Source organism: Pteronotus mesoamericanus, unplaced genomic scaffold, assembly GCF_021234165.1.
Source record: "Pteronotus mesoamericanus isolate MK-2021 breed Mesoamerican mustached bat unplaced genomic scaffold, CSHL_Meso_final contig_48, whole genome shotgun sequence".
Classification (NCBI taxonomy): domain Eukaryota; kingdom Metazoa; phylum Chordata; class Mammalia; order Chiroptera; family Mormoopidae; genus Pteronotus; species Pteronotus mesoamericanus.
Window position 1 is genome coordinate 2101386 of NW_026555180.1, and position 26016 is coordinate 2127401.

The following is a 26016-nucleotide window of genomic DNA, read 5'->3' on the forward strand; positions in this document are numbered from 1 at the left end:
CCACTGAACAAATGTCACATGGAGGGATCACAGTTCTCACCAAAATCCAGGGGCATGACTCACTCTTTCTTTTTGAGCTTCTAAAATGGTCACAAAAATATTGTATTTGTCAATTTAAAAGTTTATGATGCAAAATCAACATGCAAGATTTCAACACTTTGGAATCTTCTGAAAATTAATTAACATAGTCAGGGGATAAATAAAAGAAAACATACTATCCCAAATCAGACATAAGACCATTACAAAAAATATACCATATACTCTGCTATTTTTAAGTATATTTTACTCATGAAAGTAAACACAACTCAATTTTCTCCCTTCTGCAGTTGCTGGTGGTAGATCAGGAAATGCATTAGAATTAATATAATTGATGCATTGCAGCCACAGAATACTTCTAAAATGTGGATCTGTGTAAAAGTGTCATGCACATCAAATATTCAGACAATTGCCTTATGATAAGTATATGGTAGCCTCATGAGTACATTAGAAAGTGAGAGTAACTGTCTGAAATTTATAAATATTCAAACCTTTACTGAAAGCAACTTGTATGTGAAATTTAAGTGACATAAAATACACCAGAAAAAGGCTCCATTCCAAAGTTCTACAAAACGGAATTGTATTTACAGATGACATGAATTAATCAAATACAGCTAACATCATCTGGAGAATTTAATGGCATGCCACAATTTAATATCACAGTCAATATGTAGAGTGAAACCCACAATTATTTTTCTAATCATCAAGCCAAAAGCAAATAACTAAATGAAACAATATAAAAATGAAACAGAAAACGACAAATGAAAGTACCACAAATTTTTTATAATACAAATGAAGTGGCTTGAGAAACCAGTTAAAAGTCCAAAAGTTTTTTTGTATTTTTATTTTGTTTCTTTGTTTTTACTATATGCAAGTCCTATCTGACCCTAAACACTAAAATGTCACTCATGATTCTGGAGATACCTCAGGCCTTTTCTCTTCTTCCAGAAATCCCTCCAGTTGAAACAAGGCTAATGGGAAATACAAGCTTTGTGGAGAAGACCGTGGCAATCTATCACCATGGGCCAGCTGGAAGGAAGCACGGTACTTTTACTCCACAGAATCTCCTAGGTGCCACTCAGTCTGTCTCTGAGTCCTGCCTCTGTATCTACCCCAGCTGTGCAGTGAAATGCTGCTCCTGGTAAAAGCTTACACCATGCTGGACTTTGTTCCTTCATGAACACAAACTCCTCCATGGTGGAGGTTACCAAAATGAGAAAATGGCCAGACGGATTTGATCTCAACCAAAGTTAGTGCCAAGCAAACATCTTTGATATGTAGAGTGTCTATACAGAATTATTCTATCCCCACCCCTTGCAAAAGGACAAGCTTTTTTTTTCCAAAGAGGTTAAAGGAAATAGAAAATTTATAAATGTTTAATTCCTGTTGTAAAGATGAAGAAATTGAGGGACAATAATTAAGGGAATCAAATCATCGAAAGAACTACTACCCATAAAATCTTGAAAAAGTTATTATTTCATAGACTTCAATAAAATGAGGCTATCAACTCTCATATGGAAGTATTTTGTGCATATTAAAAACATTTAATCAATAAATTTTCATAAGCTGAACATAGTAGCAATATAATTTTAAATGGGAAATTTAAAATATCAAATAGAATTATGCAATAAGCTAAGGTTCTTGGCTTTACATATTTTCAACCATATTAAATATATAATTAACCCACCTTAAGTTCTAAAAATCCAATCTGCATTATATGTATTTTGATGTACAGACTTGCTACTTTTAAATGTAGTTCAGTGTTATGTAAGCATGCACAATTAAGTGAATAAATTAGGTGATCAAACTACTGTTGATAAGAAAGTGGAAAAGGTTTTGTTGTGGCCCATTTTAACTGATGAATTCATATGGCTCTCACTACAAGAACAACTGCTACCTCTTTTTAAATGAATAACTTGCTCACAGAAGTCATATGTGTGGAGTCATATGAATGTGTGTGGAGAGAAAATGGAGAAAATTCCTTGACATTTTACCCATTCTTAATTATTCTACAAATATTATTTTTAAAGTAGCAACAGAAGTGAGTGCCAAGAGGGAGGCTTCAAATCAAATCTTGATTTGCCCCAGCTGATAGTAATATGCTATTATTACACCTTTATATATTTGTAACCTGTGTAAACCCTAACAAGTGCAATGCAAGGAAGCCATGTTACCTGCTCCCTAAAAAAATAGGTTCTTGATAGCACTTGAATAGATGGAAACATGTTGATGTCTGAAGAGATTCTAAAATCTTCTTATTAGAGAAAAGTCACAGGTAAAATGATTAATTCAAATAGCAACTGAAAATTTGCATCAATTAATTCTATGCTAGGATCCCTGAACAAATAAAAATAAAATATGCTCTCTTAAAATATCCCAAGAAAACCTCAGTGGCAACAGTTTGATTAGTGATGTACCTGAATATGCCGTCCAACAACGAGAAAAAGTAATCCAGAGAGCAAAGAAAAAAATATCCCTGCTGGGGCCAGAAAAAATGACCAGCCATAGAAAACAGAAGGTGTGAAATCCAAGCAGTCTTTCATTTTCATGTTTCTGTAGTTTTCCATGTCAGCCACTGCCTGGACCCAGATAACATACAGTATCACCACCAAGGAAAACAGGATGCCTGAGAAAGATGAAACAAAAGACCTTTAGCCTTTATGAAGATGTTTTCCCAAGAACACTCACCCATTTTTTTTGGCCTAATAATATATCTCTAAAAATATAATTCTAGCTAGATCGCCTACTTTGTATCAGACCCTTTATTATGTACTTTACATGCACATCATTTGGTTTAATTGCCAAAGCACTGAGATGAGGGCTATAGCAGCATAAAAACTATGACAAGGCAACTGCTGACATGTATTTATTGAGTACTTACTATGTGCCAGGTACTGTATTAGGAGCCTGTGAATGTAAGAGTTAAAGATCCGTACCTCTTGAAATTTATTTTAACATTTATCCATCTTCGCTTATGACTGGTTTGGAATACATTATTTGTAATACATTATTTTGTTCATTATGTTAAATGAACTGGTAAAATAGGTACTGTTAGCGCCCAGTTTTAAGTATGTACAAACATAGTTAGTAGTTTTCTGAGCTCATTTTCAGTTCAGGTCTTTCTGATTATTGCAATATATTATAACACAGATAACTAGTGTTACAGTTAAATATGGTCATGAAAATAGAAATCAAGTTAAATACCAGACATGAAAGCACTAAACTAATGTGATAGAATATACATGATTTTTTTAAATTAAAATATATGTGCTGAAGATTGATTATAGCATAAAGGAACACTGCCTTGAAAGAATGAGGGAGGACACTGAAAATAAAGATTCTGTGGAACAAAATAATCACAGGTCTGGGATCAAGAGCCTATTAAACAAAGAAAAGGATGAATAAAGAAGAGAGGGAGGGAGGGAGGGAGGAAGGAAGCTTAACTAAGAACTAGAAAGCAATATCACAATTTATCAACAATTTCAATGTAACTGTAACCCACCTGTTCAAAAATATTGTTGGAATTACAAAAGTAGAGAAAATATAGCGTTGGACACTTGATCTTAGCAAGAAATATGACAGAAAGGCTTCAAGAATGCTAAAATTTGAGAATATCATTAAGCATATACTTTCCCTAACTGTGTTACTGCGACTGTAATAACAGAAAGGAGAGACAGGGTTGCACTGTGCTGCAAATTTAATAGCATCAGCTAAGTTGTTTCACTAGTGAGTGCCTGATAGGTCCCATGCATAGACTACACACCCTGAGGGATTTAAATTTGTCCCAAAGCAAAACAGTTGAGGTCACTTGCTATTTGTTCAAAAGTTCAATCCAAACATGTCAAAGATATATTAACTCTTTGATTTAATGAACTAACCCATCAGGTATAAAATCTCTATATTCTAAATGCTAGTCTATCTGAAAGAGAAAGAGAAATCTGTGACTGGGTGCAGAGACTGAGTCATATTGGTAGGAAAGGGTCACTTTTAAGAGCCTAGACATCAATCATCCTGCTTGAGTTAGTTGTGCTCCCACAGTATTTAGGATGTCCCATCTCTTTTGGGTCATCAATTTCATAAACAATCTTAACAAGTAAACACAAAAGAAGAACAACTCATAAATATGTTAAGGTGTGTCTATATCAGAGCTTAAACTTTTTATAATCATGATACAAGCAACAGAGCAAATAGAAGTCAACATAGATGCTTCACTAATAAGAAACATCCTTCACACTGTGGCCTGTAATGTAAATGTAAATACTAGAGCACAAAATAGAGCAATTTAACCACTGACCAACAACCATATTACAGGGAAATAGTAAACTCATAGCCTGCAAGCAAACTCCTACAAAGTCCTACCTCAGATTTTGACAACAATATGGCAAGGCTATGGGTTGTCTAGCAACCCTGTGCATTTCAATATATTTTTTCAGCAACTATATAGACAGTGTTCTCTACTGATGTAAAGGTTTCACTTAGTGATTTGCATACTATTTGTGATGCAAACACATTACAAACCTTTGTTATTTGTAGTCGATATGGATTTTATCTTCTTTATATCATGTGAATCTCTTACACTTTATAAAAATATCTATTTTTATAAAAAAAGAAAATTGTCTTTGTGAAAAACTAATAGCCTGATACACATTTTCTCAACAGTTTCAAAACTCACTTCTGAATTTAGAATATTTTAAAAAATATATTGCAGATAATTATGTAGAAGATGGTTACTAATAATGAAGAATTAACCAATCTTTAAATATTGCTGTTATTTGAAGAGCAATTCTATCCTAAAAGCAATGAATGATAGGTGTAAATATCACTACAATATTTAGCTTGTTCACTAATTGAAGATATAGTCTATTTAATTCATTTCTGATAAGTTTATGGTTATAGCTTACCTGTGGGGTAAACCAGTGTTTCCCTGCCATTAAATTGTCAGTTTTATATTGGGTAGGCAAAAAGTACATTATATTTTTTTCCATAACATAAAATACACATTTTTCATTTTCACCAATGACTTTATTGATTTGGATATTGTGGGTATGTCAACAATCTCCTGTTACTGGCTTCTATGGGTAGAGGTTAGGGTGCTATTAAACATCTTCCAATGCATAAGACAGTCCCATAGCAAAGAATTATTTGGCCAAAATGTCAATAGTACCAACAAACTTCACAAACCACTTTTGATACATTCGATCAGCCACAACACCTTCATACACTGCGCAAATCTTTTATGCATTTCAGTTGAGTTTTTACCTGTCTTGAAAAAATAAAGCATAATACACTAAAAATGTTGCATACTTTCTTCCATCTTAAATATTAAAATGGTTGCACAAAACTCACCAATTTTTATGTTTCTTTTTAAATGCACGCCAATATGACAGCTGTCACAATACAATCTAACAAAACTGTTTCTGATAAGTTAAAGTCAACTAAGCACCACTAGAGCCATCATATGGAAAAAATCTAAAGGACAGTTTGGTCAACCCAATACATATGTGTGTACGCTCACAGAGACATAACAGATATGGAGAAGTGTTTATATCAAAGGCCAATGGTTCGTCTTATGTAGCTGCAAGAATTTAAGACAGGCTCCTGCATAAGGAATGTGGCCAGAGAGCAATCAGAAGGCTGTTAAGTATAGGTAGACTGATTAAATAAATAAATATATTGAGGTGATATGGAGCCAGGTTCTTCACGGCCTAAAAAGGGAGTTACTAATTTAAAAGAGGGAGAGCTAGAATGAATTCTATGGTGTTTGTTTAGAGCTGAACGTATCAGTCTAAATTTATGGAGATAGATAGTAGATAGGTATGTAGATAGATAGATAGATGATAGATGATAGATAGATGATATAGATAGATGATATATAGATAGATGATAGATAGATGAATATAGAAGTAAAAGTGTGTGTGTGTGTGTGTGTGTGTGTGTGTGTGAAAATACTCCCATGTGCATAAACCTAGATATATTTCCTGACTCTGTTCCCTGAGAGGGTCCTGGATCAACAAAACCCTCATAGCATGGTGCACATTAAATACCCAGAATTTGGCTTGTAAATACCAGGTACCAGAGCATCTCAAAGAAATAGTTCAATTCAGGTTGGAATAGAAAGTACAAGATGAGTCTGGGGTGTCTTGTTAAACCAAAAACTAAGATGTACTCAAAGAATGATGGGGGTGTTTCAAAAGTTAGTTAATGGGGACCCCCTTAGCCAATTCTGAGACAATTTGATTATCAGACAAATAATGATAGTGGCACACTATATATCATTGAATAAAATAAGAATCACTGTGCCTTCAGTGATATAAATTAAAAAGTGAATAAATAAGTGGGGAGAAGGGAAAGCTTTTCCTAATACAATGAGAACACAGCATCACTACTGTGATACTACAGCCAAAATGAGCAGCCTAAATCCAATCACTAGAAAATATGAGACAAACCAAATCAAGAACATTCTAGAATAGAACACCATGGGCCTGCACACCTCAAAAGAGTCAAAGTCATGAAGATCAAAAAGGGGCTTATTCTGGTTTAGTGAAGAATCAAATGACACAGCAACTAAATGCAAAGCATGTTCCCAGACTAGATCTTTTTGTTACAGAAGACATTGTTGGGACAGCTAGTGAAATGAGTCTGGGTAACAGGACTTACTACCTCTATGTAAGTTGGAAAATATTTCCAAATAACAAAAAGAACAACACAAAAGAGGGTGGTGGAAATCTGTGGCATATGTTGGGGGATGTGAACAGAGTACGTGGAGTGGATTGGCCAAAAAGTCCATTTAGTTTTCTTTAAAATAAAAAATATTTTGTTCATTTTCACCATTAACTTTACTGATTTGGATACTTTGAGTGTGTTGGCTACCTCCTGCTATTGCCTTCTAGTGGCCAGAGGCCAGGGGTGCTGCTAAACATCTTCTAATACATAAGACAGCTCTACAGCAAAGAATTATTTGGCCAAAATGTCAATAGTACCAAAAAACTTTGCAAACCACTTTTGACACATTTAATCAGCCACAGCACGTTCCCCATACACAGCACAAATCATTTTTTATGTTTCAGTTCATTTTTTCCTTGAAGTAATAAAGCATAATACACTAAAAATGTTGCATATTTTCTTCCATCTTCAATTTTAAAATGGCTGCACAAAAATTCACCAATTTTGATGTTTCTTTTTAATGCACGCTGATATGACAGCTGTCACAATCTAACAAAATTGTTTTGAATGAAGTTAAACTAAGCACTAATAGAGCCATCATATGGAAAAAAATATAAAGGACTTTTTGGCCAACACAATACCTTGATTTTCATACAGAGTTGAAAACTTTTCCCTCTTAATAACATAAATTAAATTTTGAAATCATACAGAGTTTAAAACTTTTTCCTCTTAATATCGTCAATTCAATTTGGAAATCATTTATTTCTGAAACAAAAGTAACAAAATTCAGTCACAAATTGTGTTCATTAGGAACACAATTGCTAAGGATAAACAATATAGAAACAATCACAGTATGAAAACAAAAACAAAAGAATATCTCTAATGCCAAGTCAGACTGAGAAATAAAACTGTGTGATCTCACTATTTTTATAGAAACAAGAGTGGGAAAAGAAGGCATATTATAAAGGTATTTTATACTATATTTTAAAATGACAGATTTAAAAAAATGCATTCCTGAAAATGAAAACTTTCTTCTTCAAAAAAAATAGTCAAATGTCAAACCCCTATATTCTTGCCTAGAAGTACATATACCTGTATTAAAAAATCAAAAGCCTTTTGGAGTTACTAAAAAAAAAAAAAAAAAACAATAAACTTGATCTTTAGCTGCTTAGAAATAACTCATTTGCCTATAAAACGTGCTTTAACAACTTGAATCACAGCAGTTATTGGGGAAGAATCCTAAATTTAACAGGATTCATTGGCTTCTTTTAGTCATGCTTCCACACACAAAAAAAGCCATAGAATCCTACAGTCTAAATAGTGCATTCTGAAGGAAATTAGAGTGAATAGTAAATTAGAATCTCTGTCTTCTTGGAGAACACACACTCCAAGAGCGCTATTCAACAAAGGTGTCTACAAGAACTAGAAAGTGAGATTCATAAAATTTTAGGGATAATAGCATCAGCTTACTAATTGTGTCTATTTTCAGAAGATGAAGATGAAGTCTGCAGTAGTTGTCTATCAAGATAAAAAATTTTAGACATAATTCAAACTAAAACTCTGATAGTATGTATAACACATTAGGCTGAAGACATTCAAAAACATCCTACAACGTTAGAAATATTCCAAGGAGTTGGATGGAGGCTAGCTTTATTTTCCAGGTGGAGCTCCCTGGAAGGCAGGGAGAGAGTTCATGCTAACTACAGAAATGAAGACAATGTCTTGAGCTTGGATAAGAGTGCTAAGGATGACAGCATTATTGGAATGGTAAGCCGAGATCTGAGATGCCCAGAAGAAAGAACAAGAAAGGAAAGATGGTAAACTATGTATTTACGATAATTTTCTAAAAGAAAACAGCTGTTCCTCAAGAAGTACATAACTTCTTGTTATGTGCAGATATGCACAGAATCTTTGAACAGCAAGACTGACAATGGCCCCTCAAGGGGCTTTTGCAGAAAGTACACAAATAGTCTTCATGTAACTATTTCTTATATCAGACCAGAGTAGTAATATTCGAAGGTATTAAGTTCCAATGGTTTGAAAATTGTTCTAACGTGTAGAAAGCATTCAGGTTTATTACTTCTTTTTCTCATTCCTTTAAATTAGATATAATTTACATACAGCAAATATGAATTTTAAGTGAATAGTTTGATGAATTTTGATAAAAGTAAACATCAATGCAACCAACAACCCATAAAAAATAAAAAATACTCATCTCTGTCACTCCAGAGAGGTTCTGCAGGCCTCCACACTCCCCCACCCAAAACATTTATCACTACAGCATAGTTTTACCCTTAGAACTTCAAAATGAAATCTTAACAGCATGCAGTCTTTTCTCTCTGGCTATTTTTACTCAGCATAGCTGAGAAACCATCCACATTGTTGCATATGCTAGCAGTTCACATTTTTTTCGCTGCTGAACAGTATTTCATTGTGCGAATACACCACAATCTGTTTGTCTCTTTATTTATTGCTGAACATTTGGTCTCATAGTGCTGGGCTTACTGATGCTGTGGTATTGACCTGAAACACACCTGCTCAACATAACCCACCAACACCCTAGCAGTCCTGCTAAGCCCTACTAAGAATACAGTTAATTTTTTTTAATACTGCCTTAGAATTATCTTCCTCAAAGATCAAACTGTCAACAAAACTTTTGACAGTTATTCAATATTGCCCACTGAGCAATTTAAATCTCTAAGTGCTTAGAGCACAGGGATTTTTTTAACTGGTTATTTTCAGTTCCTTAATGCTCTTTCTAAAACTTTCATTACGTACTATTTGAATCATATAAATATGACATACAAATGAATATTATGAACTCTCATTATAAAATGAACCCCCAGCCTAGGAACCAGAATACCACCGTTGAGCCACTTTTTTTCTGGGATTCCTTTTGAAAGGGAGTTGCCCCTCAGATATTCAGGAAGCATATCTAGGCTTTAAATTAGAGGACAAAAATGAGAGGCCTAAAAGAGCTAGACTCTTTCTGAGAACTGGCAAGGAATTTGACCCCTTGATATGGAATCATAGTGTCCCTGAAGGTATGGATGACATTGGAGTCCATAAAAATTATTTGACTTAAGCCCTACATTCCTATATGACTTTGGATAGTATTCTGCAAATTAAGTTATCTATAGGGCCATTGCTTTTACGCAGTATTTTAAAAGAAGAGAACATTAATGTATTATATAAATACTTAAAAATTTATATCACAATATTTGCAAACCAGGTTTGACATGTATTAACTTATAATAATACTTAAAAATGGCAGTATTTGAGGGCTTCCTTGTCCTCTCAGGAGTCCTATGTGCCTCCTGAGGGAACATGGAGGGGGCATGGACATTAGTTAGTGTAGGCTGAATTCTCAGAGGTCCATTCTGGAGACTAAAATATATACTGTTTTTCCTAAATGTTATATGATGGAGAAAGAAAAAATTGCCAATTCTATATTTTGAAAGAGCAATACTTGTGCTTCTACTATAATATACTTCCAAAGTAATCTCATATACAAGGTCTGGCAGAAGCAAGGCCTACTAGAGTGTCGTTGGTAGGGTAATATGGGTATAATGATTTATAGTCTTAATTTGAACATTTTACCTAAAATGTCATATGGTATGTTTGAATGTGATATTGTTATGTTGCAGAATTACATGCTTATGATTTTGTAATAAAAAAATGGTGTTATTTGTGCTGGACCCTGTATATTATTTTTTTCATTAAAAACATAATTTCCTTGGGAAAATAAGACAGAACTTTTTAAAAACAATTTAAATTGTTTTTTATAATAGTTCTTTCTTCTTTAAGATAATATGCTATTATTTTTATTATAATTAAATTATGCTCAGTTTTAGATATCATATTTCAGAAACCATAAAACTAATGTATAATGGTCAATGAAGCAGTCTCAGCTTTTCTCCAGTCTTCATTTACTCAGAATCAATTCCTACTAATTTTTCTGCTGCATTCTAACTGCCCCAGCTCTAAGTTTAATGTCCAGAAAACTTGACACGTCTCTATCTAAATAACCTTAGGGAAGTTTTTTAGTTCTGTCTCAATTTTTTCTTTGGAAAAATAGAGATAATGGAAATGCCTACTACAGAAAGCAATCATGAGGAACTCATGGAAGTAATGGTTAGAAAATAGTATTCCATGAAATATTTTAAAACACCGGAACTTCTCATTTGACTAGCCAACTTCAAAACTGGCCAAAAAGTAAGAGAATAAACTCAACACTCTCTTCCAGTTCTGAGATTTCATGAGAGAAGTGAGGGGGAAAATTGCTTCAGTAGCTCCTGCAGTGTCTTACTAAAATTCTCCACCAGGGAGCACCAGTTACCTCACAGTCCCATTACTCACCATTTTGCAAAGTATAACATCAGGTGAATAAAGTATATTAAGGATATTTTCTTCTTCAAGTGTCCAGTCAAGCAAACCACCTGACCCTCCCCAGTAACTCCTTAGTTACAGGAAGTAAATATTCTTTCTAGGACCCAGCATTTGTCAATCTGATCTTTCAGATGAATCTGTACCTATGTTACTACACGAGAAAGTGTAAAGAAAAAAGTTCTAGGAAAATACATAACAAAATTTAGTAAAGAAACCAATATGCTCTAGCCACTCACTAATAGTTATATTTGAGCAAAGTGAGTATTTGGGAGAAGGATGTGGAATAAAACAGAATATTTACAAAGAAATGTAATCTCCTACAATATTGAGTAAATAGTAGATGTTAATAATACTCATATTTTGGAGAAAGAGAATGAAGTTAATAAACTTATTTTGCCTTTCCATCATGACAAACCTAATCCCAAAGCAGAGATCCTATTTCTAGGATGGAAAAAATCTTGTCACCTTACACATTTGAGAATAATCCCTTTCAGGGTGGAGATTAACTATACCCCATAATAATATAGCATGTAAGTAAAAGCATTCATTTGCCAGGCCTGTTGCTCTCATCCTCAGAAGAACAGAGCAAATACACTTTTTCAAAGGGGTAAGAAACATTTATTCAAGTTGGAAGTTCAAGTTTTTTTAAATTTTATTTTAATTTATTTTTTCAAATACATTTGTCTCTGTCTACCCCCTAAAGTTCAAGTTTTTCCATAGAAGTTCCACCAAACCTGTTACTGAGCTGGCTTCTCACTCCCTAGATTTGTCCTGGCAGGAGCTAGGCCATAACCCAGAATGTCTTCAACAAAGGCACAGACACCACACCAAGAAGCAGCAGCTCTCCTCAAAGAAATATCTTTGTGTCTCTTCTGTCCTCTTCGCAATCTCCCTGCCTCCCATGGCTTTCATCTGGCTGAGATGCTGAGACTCAAAGAACAGGGGACCTGTCTTTGCATTTCAGTGTCATATATCTGCTATGTTGGTGCCCCATTCAAAACCAGTCAGCACAAGTCTGAATCTAACAACCTGTTACACACATTTCAACTGATAAACATTGTGAGGAAAAGGAACAGAAGGGACATCCAAGGTGCCATTCTACAGTTCACAAAATCAGAAACACTATATCTGCTACAAGAAGTACATCTGCTAATAAATAACTACCCTCATTTCTATTAATCACTCTTTCATTCCTAGCTTTCACCTCCAACAAGCCAGAACTCTGAATAAAATGTTCAGTCCTGGATTTAGATGAAATACTTTGTTTCTTATTGGAAAGTTATGCTTCTGATTTTCTTGGTGAAACCTACTTAACTGAACATTAAGAAAGACACAGAAACTTTAGAAAAGCTATTCTGGCAAGAATTCACTGGCCTTCCAGACTTGTTGTCCAGGGTAAGTGGCTGTTTATAGCCAGATCTTTCACTCTACAGACATGGAGACAACAGGTGCAAGCAGGGGCATGTGTGTGTCTGTAAGGTTAGACCTTCTGCCTCTGGGCTGTCAGCAGTTCTTTCCTAATCCCTGCCTGCTGTTGGTCTGTGTTTCCTCCACACACTCTTCCCTGCTCCCACTGCTGCTATCTTCTGCTGCATTTGGAGGAAGAGATGAGGAGCCAAGCAGGACCCTGAGTACCTCGTGAGAGCCACGTGCTCAGTCTCAGCCAAAAAAAAAAAAAAAAAAAAAAAAAACCGCCTGAAGTGTGTCTCTTGGCTTCTGTGAGCCTTTTTTTATATTAAGGTGGGGAAAAGCCTCTTGTGGTATGCATCCATCATATCTATCTTATCTCAAATAAATGTGGTTTACTGATGAGCTGCCACAAATCCCAGGGATCTTATTAAAGGAAAAGGCAAAGAAACCACAAATTTTATTTATTTCTGAATTACTATTACCTGCTATATATGAATATTTTATATTACTTTCATAGCCACTCACCTTTGCTACACTACTTTCTTACAAGGGTTCACGTCACTACACTTTTACAAAGCACTGTCCTTGGACCAGAAAGGAGCAGTAGCAGCCATAGAAGGATGTGTTTCAGGCTGCTGGTCCCGCATGGCAAAGGACTTACCCAATTCACCTCAATTTACTCACATTGTGTCCTTGGTGACTAAACATTAGCTGTCTGGGTGAGGAGCACACGGTGCAGTCACAGACAGCCAGGAATCAAACCACAACTGTGCCTCCACCACATTCCAAAGAATTTACTACACAACAGAGGTCTTTCCTCCCTTTAGTGCATCCTGTATCCTCTAACTTACAGAATGCCTATGCAGCCTCACCAACTTGAAGGTCTAACAAGGGATTTGGCCAAGGTTCAGGCACTTTTTCCAGATGAGATTTTGTCAAGCTCTACATGCTGCATAAATAAATATAATCCTAGTTTGCCCTTCAGGAAAAGGTGATTTCAATTGTGATAGAAAAATCTTTATCACCTGATATTCTGGCAAAATAACAATTTCTAGTGTTTGTGGCTTATCACTTAATGCTATTATCCCAAGCATCCAGATCATACCATTACTTTTCTTGTACATTTAGAAGTCTTGTTAATGAATAGCAATTCCTATATTGATGTCTCTCTATACAGGCATTAGAACTATTCAGCTTTATAGTAATTTTCTCCACATAACTCTAAAGCTTTTTCAAGCCATATCTATCCATTCTAACTTTTGTCTGCATCTTTCCTATCACTTCCAATATCGTAGGGTTAGGAGAAGATAAGAGTCATTCCCTTTGCATCTAAGAGTTCTCCAGGAGGCCACATTAAAACAAATTTCAGGGTAAAGTGGGGATAAATGGAAGTGGAAGGAGACTTGAGTTGGGGTAGTTAACACACAACATACAGATGATGTATTATAGCATTAAAAAAATTAAAAAATAAAAATGTGAAACAAAAGTCACCCATTGCTTAGTCATTGTGGAGACAGACATGTGATGAGGTGACTGAAATACAGGCTTGTATCATAACACCCTGACAATAAGCACACACTTGGTCCAGAAGTGAACTTCTCTGAGGAACACATGGCCTGGCCTGCCTGAGGAGGGATCTGCTCAAGTGCAAGGAGTGACAAGAAATGCAGCCCCAAGCCTTGCTTTGAGCATGGTGCCAGAGCAAGAGGAATACCATTGACCCTAAGCCTTACTCACACTGACCGCTGCAACACGAGCATGCCCAGCCATGTGTGGAATGCCTGAAAACAGTCTTCTTGCTGATGCTAAAGAAGCATTCTATATGTGCACACCCAGCAACTGCCATTTGGAATTTGGTTCTGCTCTGTTCTAAGGCCATCTGCCAAATAGTGTCAAATATTGATTGTGGCATTGATAAAATAGCCACAGCAACCACAGCCCAAGCTGCACCTGCTCCTAACTGCCTATCAGAGCACATTGTGCTGACACAGGGCAACATGGGAGATTCGGTCAGGCAGGGAATGACAAGGTCTAAAACAAAAGAGATATTTGAATACGAGTTGCATGGAATGAAGCCTCTTCATTTTAAACTATAAAATCTGACCCTCCAAAAAACACTATAAATTCTATTTAATTCAGTAAATGATTATAATAAGCATGATTCCATATTAAATGTGCTAAGGAAAAAGACTTGGCTGGGTGACAAACCTAGTGTTTATTTCATATTTTCCGCATCTCCGTATAGCATAGCATTTAAGTTTCCATGCTCAACTTTGAAAAAATAAGTTGCTTATTCAACTTATTCAACTGGGAATGTGAACAATAGAGAACTGAAAGATTTTTGGAATTCTGTTAATAATTACTCATGTGTAATGATGATTTATAGTCCCCAAAACTGCTTTAAAAGATTGTGTTTCATGGTAGAAATTGCTACTAGACAGTAAAATTTAGTTATTCCTGAGAATATCATTCTTTCTGCCTGAACTGATAAGATGAACATTAATATTTTATCTCATCCAACAGAATACCTCTCTCTGTGCTTAGGGGAAAGAAAGTCCTACATAAACAATACAGAACTAAGCCATGAAGGAAATTATGTCAAAATTTAAAGGAAGTGTCCTCATAATTGTCTAGTTTGGGGCTTTCAGAATGGGTTCCCAGAACGCCTTGGACATTTCTCAACTCCCAGGGTATTTTACATGAAGAACTGAGCAAGGAGAATCTCAGCCCCATACTCACATGCAACAACAGATTCACTGAAAAAATGAAATACACCTGTCACAGGCATATGAGCATATACTAAATGCTTTATCTTTCTATAGGGTTCTTGGCCCAGTGTAGTTCTTCTAAAAAAATCTATTAAAATATAATTGACATACAATATTATATTAGTTTCAGGTATATAATAGAGTGATTTGACCTTTATATATCTTATGAAGTGATCACCCCAAAAAGTCTGATTTACTACCTTTTTCTCATACAAATTATAAAATGACTATTTTTTTTCAAAATCATTAAGCATAAACAAACACACACAAAATTCCCAAGACCAAACTCAAGATCAGAACATTTCTGAGTTTAAATCAGTTGTGCTGCCCATGATGTGTGACTAAACTATTTCTATTATACCTTCCATTTACTGACAAAGATAAAAAAAAAGTCAAGGAATGAGAGGAAACAAATATTTACATATTTTAGCAAGGAACTGTTATTTCTGGGAAGACCAGGGAAAAAGATTCACCTTAACTAGAACTTTTAATGAAATAAGGGTAGAATGTGGTCTGAGGGAAGAAAAACTGTGGTAAAAGATATGCTCAGTGTTAAGTCATAAGGATTTTGGTCTTATGAAATTATGAATTAAAGACAGATGATTGATTATGAGATCTAAGTGAAAGAAGCAAGGTACAGAAGGCCACATATTGTGATTCCATTTATACAAAATGTCCAGAGAAAGCATATCTATAGACAGGAAGTAGATTAGTGGCTACTCCGGGTTGGATGGGAGCAGAGGAGAGGATGAGGTTTCTTTGTGAAGTGATAAAAATATTCCAGAATTAAATATTGGTGATACTTAACGCACTCTGTAAATGTGCTAAAAACCACTGCATTATACACTTTAAAATAGTAGATTTTGTAGTATATGAATTATTAAAATTTGGTGTGGTATTTTAAACTAAATGCACAAAAAAAACACAAAAGCAATTCATATTTGTAAACATTGCTATAATGTTTATAATGTTTTTTAAATTATGAGCTCAAATGGGTAAATCTGGGGAAAAGAATTGAAATAAGAGGAAAAAGACAGAATAGATTAAACAGGTCTCTTGTTCTCAGGGTTTTTTGTTTGTTTGTTTTGTTTTGTTTTTTAGCTCCTTGAGCAGAGGATCTATATCTGATTATTCTTTTTATTCTCTTTTCAGAATTAAGCACAGTATTATGCAAATTGTGTGCTTAAAGAAACTCTTTGTTAGCTCTCCATTGATTAAATCGTGATGGCCAACATCATGAACTATTTTTGCAATGATCATAAAGATGATAAAGCTATTCATTCTGCTCCTTCTCTTTGCTCTCACTACCATGTCATGGAGAAATTCTTTGTCCTTCTGACATGATGTTACAACATAGCATTAACATGTAAAGTTTAGTCTGAGTCACACTGAAGATTGTCTAATTTTCTAGAATTGTTATCTTTACAAATTACCTTGCACTTTGTTTTCAAATTAGTGTTCTGGCTTTTACTTCATAATTAAATGAAAAAGGCTTAAAAGTCACAAGATTCACCTATTTAGTTTTTTTTTTTTATTTGTACCATGATCATTTTAGTAGGAAATAGACTAGTTGGAAAGCTGACTAAAATAATGGTACATTTTACAATAAAGAGAATGTGTTTAGGTAATGCACAAAAACCACAATTAAGAAAACCAAATGGTAATATTGTAGAAAAACATGTCTTTTACCTATGGGGAAATACATCATGAGAGTTTTGAGCATTATCATGGCACTATCTTTTTCAGAGGACATAGAAAAATTTACCTATATCCTGATATTACAGAGAGACATTATAACCCCATTTTACAGACAGAAAATTAATAGATATGTTAAAAGGCTCTCTGAGTAGATATTTCCCTTCTATTGTCCTATCTCATATACTGTGGACACAGTGAGCAAAGACTGTTGTGCTGATTAAGTGTTACCACATGAGAAATGCAGAGTCCCTGGAGAAATGTCTGATGCATATTTAGCATTCAAGAAATATTACACATGATATAATTGTATTCCTAATGTTGAAAGCCTGACACCTGAAACTATAAATTAAAAATACAATGATATGGAGAAAATACATGGCTAAGAAGCATACTCACAGCACTACACATACCTGCAGCAAGGTACGAGCCTCCCCCGGCTTTATAGAGAAGATGGCTGGCGAAGGGGGCTGCACAGATGATCAAAAAGCTTGCAATAACCACAGCAACTACCCCCAGGAGCATCAGGACTGCCCAGAAACCACGGTAAACTGGAGATCCCAGGATAAAAGTAGAAAAAAAACACACACACACGCTTAGATTTTGAACACAACAGATTGTCACACAATGAGTTTCTTGACTCTGCATTTCTCTAATTTCAGCCTTAGCACTGCCAGGTGATATTCCAAGATATAGGCTTTGACTTATCTTTAAATGGAAACCTTATCAGAGACTTCAGACTCAGTGAAATCAACCTTCAGTCAACTCATGCTAAGGATTTGCACCACACACATGTTTAATATACTTTGAGAGCTCAGTTTATTGACCAGATTTTTCATTTTAGAAGTGGGAGCACCTAGAGATCTAGAAAGAGTTCTGTTGAGTAAGTACCCACTGGATCACATATGGATATTTCATACAAAATGTACAAAAAACATGAAAGAAATTCCTATTTATAAATACTGCTAGTTACTTCCTAATAAGATATTTATAATAAAAATAGCAAGCAATTTTTTAAAAAAGGTGTAAACACATTGAGATTTTAAATTAGATATATCTAAAGTTTACTACTTTCTATTAATATTTGCTTTTTTAAAAGATTCAAAATGAGAAGTTATAGTGATATCTTCTTTAAGGACCAGCAAGTTTGAATTAATAGATATAACTAGTGAGAAGAAGATTGTGGGTTTGGTGACATGGTCACAGTAATGAAATAAATATGATTCTTAATGATTGATTTTGAACAGTATAATACCAACCTATTAAATAAATGTATTATTTCCTGAAGGCTAAAACACTAAAATAAATTCCTTTTGGTGTAAACAAGGGGAAGCTCAGTGAAATATAATAGAATTATACTTTTATGTAAATATAAAAATTTCATAATGAAACAAAGAATTTTTTTTTCTCAACAAGCCCACCTGCGAAAGAAAAAATAAGTGAAATCTTAGAGAAGAGTGGGTGAGAAAATGGGAATTTGAGGAGTTAATGGGAGTAAATTTGAAGAGTAAGTGGGAAAGGACTTTTGTGCCTATAACTGAATCTTGAAGACAGGACTAAAATATCAGCATTTACTTCATGTATCAATGCCATTGATTTTCATTCATTTCACTTACTTCATTGTTGATTACAGGGTAGTTTTTATGGCAAGTGCTAGGGATACAAACCTTAATAAGTGGATGTCCAGGAAACAAAGAGACCATTCTGTCACTCCCATGACCACACTAAAACTATACAAATGTGACAAACAACTAGCTGAGAACTCCAGAAAGTAAACAATAGCAAATGAATTAAAGAAGGAACTCAAATCTGTTGCTGAGATCAACTGAGCTAGAAAGACTCTTCCCAGCCTTTCCTTTTTTCCTCCTCCTGGATTTGTCCTGTAGACAAGTCAAGTTGGGAACTTTGTAAAAGATGAAAGCAAACAAACAAACAAACAAACATAAAGTTAACATTCTGGTTATAAAAGCAGGATAAATGGCCTCTACAAGCCAAAATATGGGGAAAATCCCCATGTTTATTTTTATTCTCTCAGTGTTGCCTCAAGGCAAGATTCAAAAATAAATCTTCTATCCTGGCTGAGTGGCTCACTTTATTGGAGTGTGTCCCATAAACTCAAATGTTGTGGGTTCGATTCCCAGTCAGAGCACATATATCTAAGTTACAGGTTCAGTGCTCAGTCAGGGTATGTTTGGGAGGAAACTGATCAACGTTTTTCTCTCACATTGATATTTCTCTTACTATCTTTCTCCCTTCCTTCCCCTCTCTAAAATCAATAAGCATGTCCTCAGGTGAGGATAAAAAATAAATAAAAGTAGGTGTGCATTGCTACCGCAGTGGAGGCATTGACATTTATAATTTCAAATGATGATTCAATTCTTTGGATAGAAGAATTTGATTCCTAATGTGCAAAAAGTAAGTGAATCACTGTTACATGTTTCTCTCTTTCCCCTGCTGCTTTGCACTATGGTACAATTACCTGGAACTGTGCCACAGCAAGGAGGCCAAACTCTAAAAGCACCCAAACTTTCTTGCTTGCCAGAAAAAATGAGCAAAGTGGTCCTAGAAGCCAGAGGATGTAGGGTAAATGCCACAGACAAGTGAGAGTTGGATAAGAGAATCTATTTCTGTGTTTGAATCTATGCAAGTAATGAACTCACTCCTCAAATTCCTCAAGTGTAAAAAATGCCCAGAGAAGTACAACAAAAGCTTTAAGAACTGAATTGCAGCTTCTGGGTAACAAAAATCCCCCAAGAACCAGAGTAAATTTTGAATGGAGCATGCCTCATCAGACCCAAATAACATAGAAACAACTGAAAATGATATTGACATTGAAACTAGTATCACAGAAGAAAAGGACAGACAATGCAACTTGAATACCCATTCAAACAATGCATCACTATTTGCCAGAGAATTTTAGCAGTATTCAGAGTCTGACAGTGTAATCTTCAAAATGTCCAGGATACAATCCAAAATTACTTGATATACTAACAACCATGAAAATCTGACTAATGCCCAAACAAAGAAGCAATCAGCAGATGCCAACCCTAAGTTTCAGATGTGTGAATTAGTAAACAGACTTTGAAGTAGCTATTAGAATCATTCTTCATAAACTAAGGTGAATACTCTTGAAATGAGCAGAAAGAGAAATAGAGTCTATAAAGAAATAACTAAATTGAATTTTAGAGTTGAAAATTACAAAACCTGAAATTAAAAATTCATTAGACAAGCTTAATGGCAGGATGGAGATGAGAGAGGAAAGAGCAAGTGAACTTCAAGAACTAGCAATAGAAATGATCCAATCTGAACAACAGAAAGAGATTGAAAAGAAAACTGACTAGATAGAGTCTCACACACTTGTGGGACCATAACAAAAAACCTCATGTTTCTGTCATGGGAGCCCTTAAAGCAGAGGTAAAAGATGTTGGTGCAGGAAGAACATTCATAAAAATAATTCCTAAAAATGTCCCAAATTTGGTGAAAGATAAATATACAGATACAAGAAACTCAACAAACTCCAAAAAGGATAAATTAAAAAAAAAATCAGCTCAGACACGTAATAAAATTACTAAAAACCACAAAGTCTTAAAAACAGTCAGAATGGGGATGGGGATGAAATATTAAATGTATGGACCAACAGTTCCAAGGACTGAAAGTTTCCCATGAGAAATGATGGCATCCAGAAGACAGTGGAGCCCTAGCCAGATGGCTCAGTTGGTCAGAGTGTCACCCCATACACCAAAAGTTTGCAGGTTTGATTTCTGGTCATGGCACATACCTGTTTGCAGGTTTGATCCCTGGCCAGGGTGCACATGGGAAGCAACCCATCAATGTTTCTCCCTCATATCTCTTCTCTCTCTCTCTCTCTGTCTTTCCCTCTCTTCCCCTCTCTCTAAAATCAATAAACATATCCTCGGGTGAGGATTAAAAAGAAGAAAAAGATGACAGTGGACCAACCTCTTTAAGGTACCAGAAGAGAAGACCTATCAACCAAAAATTCCGCTTCTAGTAAAAGTGTCTGAGTGATAAAGGTGAAAAAAAGTCATTTCCCAGATAGGGAAATAGGATTTGTCACAGCAGACCTGCTTTACAAACACATGTAAAAAGATTTCTTTAAGCTGAAAGGAAATGACACTAGAGTTCCCTTGAAACTTCAAAAATAAAGTAAAAGTTAACAGAAAATGTGAATATCTACATCAATATAGTAAGCTATTTTCCTCATCTTAATTTATTTAAAATCTATTTGATTATTGAAATTTTAAAAATAAATTGTCAGCATGATCCAGTAAAGAAATACAGATTTGGAAATCAGAGTAATCCAAGTATTTACCATTTATACATGCATAACCTTGAACCATCTGGGTCCAAAAGAAGCATGATAAGCCAAGGTCACATGCAAGCAAGAGGGAAGGAATTATAAATTAGGCTACAGAGAATGCAGGGTAAACAGGATGAGCCTCTGCATAGAGAGAAGTAGAGGGACTATAAGAAAGAGAGAAAACACTTGGTGAAGGACGGCGAGAAACAGAGCCAGACAGGAAAGGGAATAAATATTCCCCAGAGATGCTGTTATTCTTGACAACTGTTAGTTCCTTTCTTTTTAGTTGCTCTAGCAAAATAACTACATATTTTGATTCTGAATCCCCTGTAAAAGGCAGGAGCAATAGGTATGTGTTTAAGGGAATGGATGATCTGGCTCTCTGGAGAGTTGTGATCATATAGAAATTGCTTCTAAGTGAGATTCCCTATTGCAGTCCTCAACCACATGCTTTATTTTTCTGCCTGGGCTTAAACATTCAAAATTGCATAACTTTATTTTTTTAAGTATAGCTTTCTTTATTATTATTTTTGGTATCATTTTTTAAAAATTGAGATATAATTGACATATAACATTAAATTCAAGTGTACAACATAATGATTTGTTATTTGTTTTTTATTATTATTATTTTTCTTGTCCAAATACATTTGTCTTCATTTTCCCACCACCACTTTCCCCTGCCCCGCCCACCCTCACCTCCCACCATCAATCCTTCCCCACTTTGGCTTTGTCCATGGGTCCTTTATACATGTTCCTTGACTTGACTTTTCCATTCTCTTTCCCCACCCCCCCTTCCCTCTTGTCTTTGTTGGTTTCTTTTTTCTTTCAGTATTGCTAGTTATATTTACCTTGCTTGATTGTTTTGCCGATTAGGTTCCACCTATAGGTGAAATCATATGGTATTTGTCTTTCACTGTCTGGCTTATTTCACTTAGCATAATGCTCTCTAGTTCCATCCATGTTGTCGTGAAGGGTAGTAGCTCTTTCTTTCTTTCTGCTGCATAGTATTCCATTGTGTAAATGTACCATAGTTTTTTGATCCACTCATTTACTGGTGGGCATTTAGGTTGCTTCCAGCACTTGGCTATTGTCAATTGTGCTGCTATGAACATTGGGGTGCATAGGTGCTTTTGAATTGGTATTTTGAGGTTCTTAGGATATAATCCCAGCAGTGGAATCGCTGGGTCAAAAGGCAGTTCCATTTTTAGCTCTTTGAGGAAATTCCAAACTGTTTTCCACATTGGCTGCACCAGTCTGCATTCCCATCAACAGTGTACTAGGGTTCCCTTTTCTCCACAGCCTCGCCAGCACCTGTTGTTTGTTGATCTGTTTATGATGGCCATTCTGACTGATGTGAAGTGGTATCTCATTTTGGTTTGAATTTGCATTTCTCTGATGGCTAGTGATGTTGAGGGTCCAGAGACATATGAAAGGATGCTCAACATCATTACAATTTATATTAATCAAAAGAAGGCATTATCAAAATCTGTGCAAAGCCAGATTTAGTGGATATTTTCCAATAAATGACATTCTCTTGATTCTAGATAAATTGGTGAATTCATCTAAAAAAAGTGTTCCTTGGTGAAGTGTGTGAACCCTGACAAAAAAAAGACACTTACTGAGACGAGCTCCTTGTTGTCAACTGGGCTCAAATTTTAAAAAAGAGAGCTTAGCAGCCATTTCTGCACAGGGCCTCTCACTCAAACTATTCTTCACAGAAAAGCCTCTGTGCTGAATTGCCTGCCTGCACTGTATTCCTGCCATCTGCACCAGCTCTTATAAAGGAGGTCTTAGAATCCCATTTATACCAATAAGACCAAGCCTTTCCTCATCCAATCAGAGCTGCATGGATTTGGACAATCAGAGTGGCTCTATTCTGACCAGTCAGGGCAGTAACTTTTAGATCAAGAGAATAGAAAGGATTTGGAGTCCTTATTTACTTGAAAAGAGAGCAGTCAGGGACCAAGGATGGGAATTCTGTCCATACGAACCACATCCCCTGTGGCTATGAGAGTGTACTTTCTCTTTTCACTGACTGAAGACTGTGTCCTCCTGGCTGAGCTGAAACACTGAAGATGTCTCAGCAGAGCAGAGCTCTCTAGCTAGAGAGGAGACTGATCCCAGGGCTGTGTTATAGCCCTGCTGTTTTTACAGCTGTGCTGTATGACAGTTGAGCTGTTTGGCATTTAATAAAGTTTTCTTCTTCACCACACCCCAAATTGGGGATTCCTGTTGGCATTGAATTGGTGCCGATGACCATTGATTGACAAGTGTCATAATGAGGAGGATGACTAGTAACTAGTTTAACATCAGATGCTTTAGACATGGTTCTTCCAGAGTCTTCAATTTATTTTCCTGAATAAAGTTTTACCATTACAGTATTACTTTTACTAGCAATTTGCTTAGTGACTTTATTCTAGTAGATCTAGAATCATCAGCCCAGAGTGTGCTGACATTTCATATCAATATATTCTGTGTAAATATATCATTTCATATTTTTATAATACTTTTGCTTACATGAAGTATTTTCTAGTTTTCACTTGAGGGCTATCCTGTTGTTATTTTAGTAGAGAAAAGAGACCTCAAGTCATTAGAGAGTGTCTAGTTTATTAAAAAAGAGTGTATATTAAATGCAAAACTATGTTCTTGATGTCTCAGTTTAATTCATAAAAAGTACATAACTAATTATTAATAGCACTGCAAATTCAAATTTCAGATTCAAATATATATCAAAGGAGCTCATATCTGGGGTATGTCTAAAGGGTTAAATACCAAAGTGGCATAAATAGGAAGTATAAAGAGACATCTATTAAGAATCCTTCAGGAAGGAAACATAAAAAATCATCCAAAACTTCAGGACAGAGATAGCCATGAAATAAAGTGAACTAGTAACTAGATACATTAATATGTGTGCATGTGTGTTTGTGTGTTTGTATGTTTGTGTATATGTGCAGGCCACAGATGGAAAGATAATGGCAGAACTGGCATCTGTTCTTAACTCCATGTAAAGGGTTAGAAAACTAAAACCCCACCATACTTGTTTTTCTAGTGGGAATGTAATAAACAAGCAAGTTCTAAGGCCTCATTAATTTTGACAATGAGCAAAAGCAGCCTGAAAGTTTAACGGCATTATTTGAGAATAAGTTCCACTCCAAAGCATCCATACCCAGCCAATCGCTCAAATTAGTGTCTTATAAGGGACACTGGAGAGGGGCCCTTCCAGCTTGTTTGTGAATGGGCACATTGCTGATCACCAGAAGCCACTTAATTTAGCAAACATATCTTGATAGCTCTCTTGGTGCTAAACGCTAAAAATCACTACAAGACATAAGCCTTGCCCTCAGAAGTTCAGTTCAGCGAAGTAAAAGCAAATAAGATTAGCACTGTGAACTAGGTGTCTTAGCAGAGAAATGCACAGAAGAGCATGGAGCCAAATGGGCTGCTCCGTGGAGGCCACTACTTCAGGACTGAAGGAGAGTGAGAAAAGCTGGGTGTTACTGCCTGGTTAGCAGTTCATTGGGCAGAAGGTAGGAGAAAGTTCATTGCAATCAGAGGAAGGACTCCCATAGGTAGGGGAAGAAAAAGTGGCAACTATTACCCAGGTAGAAGAGGAGAAGAGAAAATGAGGCACTTAGAAAGGTAGTCAAGCTCTCTTATGCTACGCCTTTATCTTCCAGGTCCCCCCAGTATCCTGGAGGTCAGTAATCAGAAATTAGAGCCAGAAAAACTTTTAGCCACATTTATATCAGAATATTATTCTTACAACTGTATAGAGAATCAGCTGGCAGGAACAAGGACAGAACAAGGAGATCTAGTTAGGTAGTCATTAAATCAACCTCAGTGGGTCCTAAAACTAGGCTGTCAGGATAGAAATGAAATAAGCTTCCAGTGATACCATTGTTACAAGTCTTGAGAATCCAGCAAAGCTAAAGAATTTCTTCCTGGGTTTTCATGTGTATGCTAAACAGTTTTTTCTGTTAAGATATTAACAAATCTCTTGATTTCATAATACTATAATTTACACAACAAACCCTCTTTCATACAAAATAAAGTGGAAAACTTTAGCAAGCTATGTTTACTAAATTAAGTGGCTCAGTCACTGAAAGTCAACCCAAATGATCACAATTCCAAATTCAGCTTTTCAATAAGTTATTTTGTTATGCATATACAATATAAATACTGTATTTGCAGTTTAAAGATAAATGTTATTCATTTTTCAAAACTTGCTATCTTGCCTCAGACACCTCACAAAATCAGTTCATAAAGCTAATCCTATGTTTCAACACATCCTCAAGCACACAGAGCGTGAAGTGCTATAAAATGTTTTAAGTGAAGCCAAAACAAAACATGTCACCCTTTTCACCATCCTCAGCTCTAAATGGGAGAGCCTCCAGCATAGATGCCATAGCTTTAAGTGAGAAGGTCCTGCTACAAGGCCAGCAAGCCTGCGTGCATCTCCATACAGAGCTCATCTTGGCAGTGCTGGACAGGTCTAAAAATACAGTAATACCAACCCAAAGCAGAAAGAAAGGCTGTATTGTGTGTCCATGTCAGAGCTCTATGACTGTGGACATGCTAAGCCAAGTCACATGCTCGGCACAGTCCACTGATTTTTCAGGACAAAAAGAACACGGAGGAACAGTATGGAGTGCATTTACTCCCCTATTGTAAACACTGGAAGTGAAAGAATAACTGAAAGGAGGAGGTGTCTTGGGTAGATGGATCAATTTTGCACCT

General features: G+C 35.6%; 1 protein-coding gene across 1 annotated transcript in view; it reads right to left on the reverse strand.

The window, feature by feature from the left end:
• Window positions 1–268: 268 nt before the first annotated feature.
• The window catches only part of TMEM182 (transmembrane protein 182), a 61313-nt gene continuing 35565 nt past the window's right edge, over window positions 269–26016 (reverse strand). The window contains exons 4-5 of the mRNA XM_054577968.1: window positions 17375–17512; window positions 269–2662 (exon numbers count right to left, since the gene is read on the reverse strand). Coding sequence (XP_054433943.1) covers window positions 2442–2662; window positions 17375–17512 — 359 coding nt within the window. The 3' untranslated portion in view covers window positions 269–2441. The remainder of the gene's footprint in view (window positions 2663–17374; window positions 17513–26016) is intronic.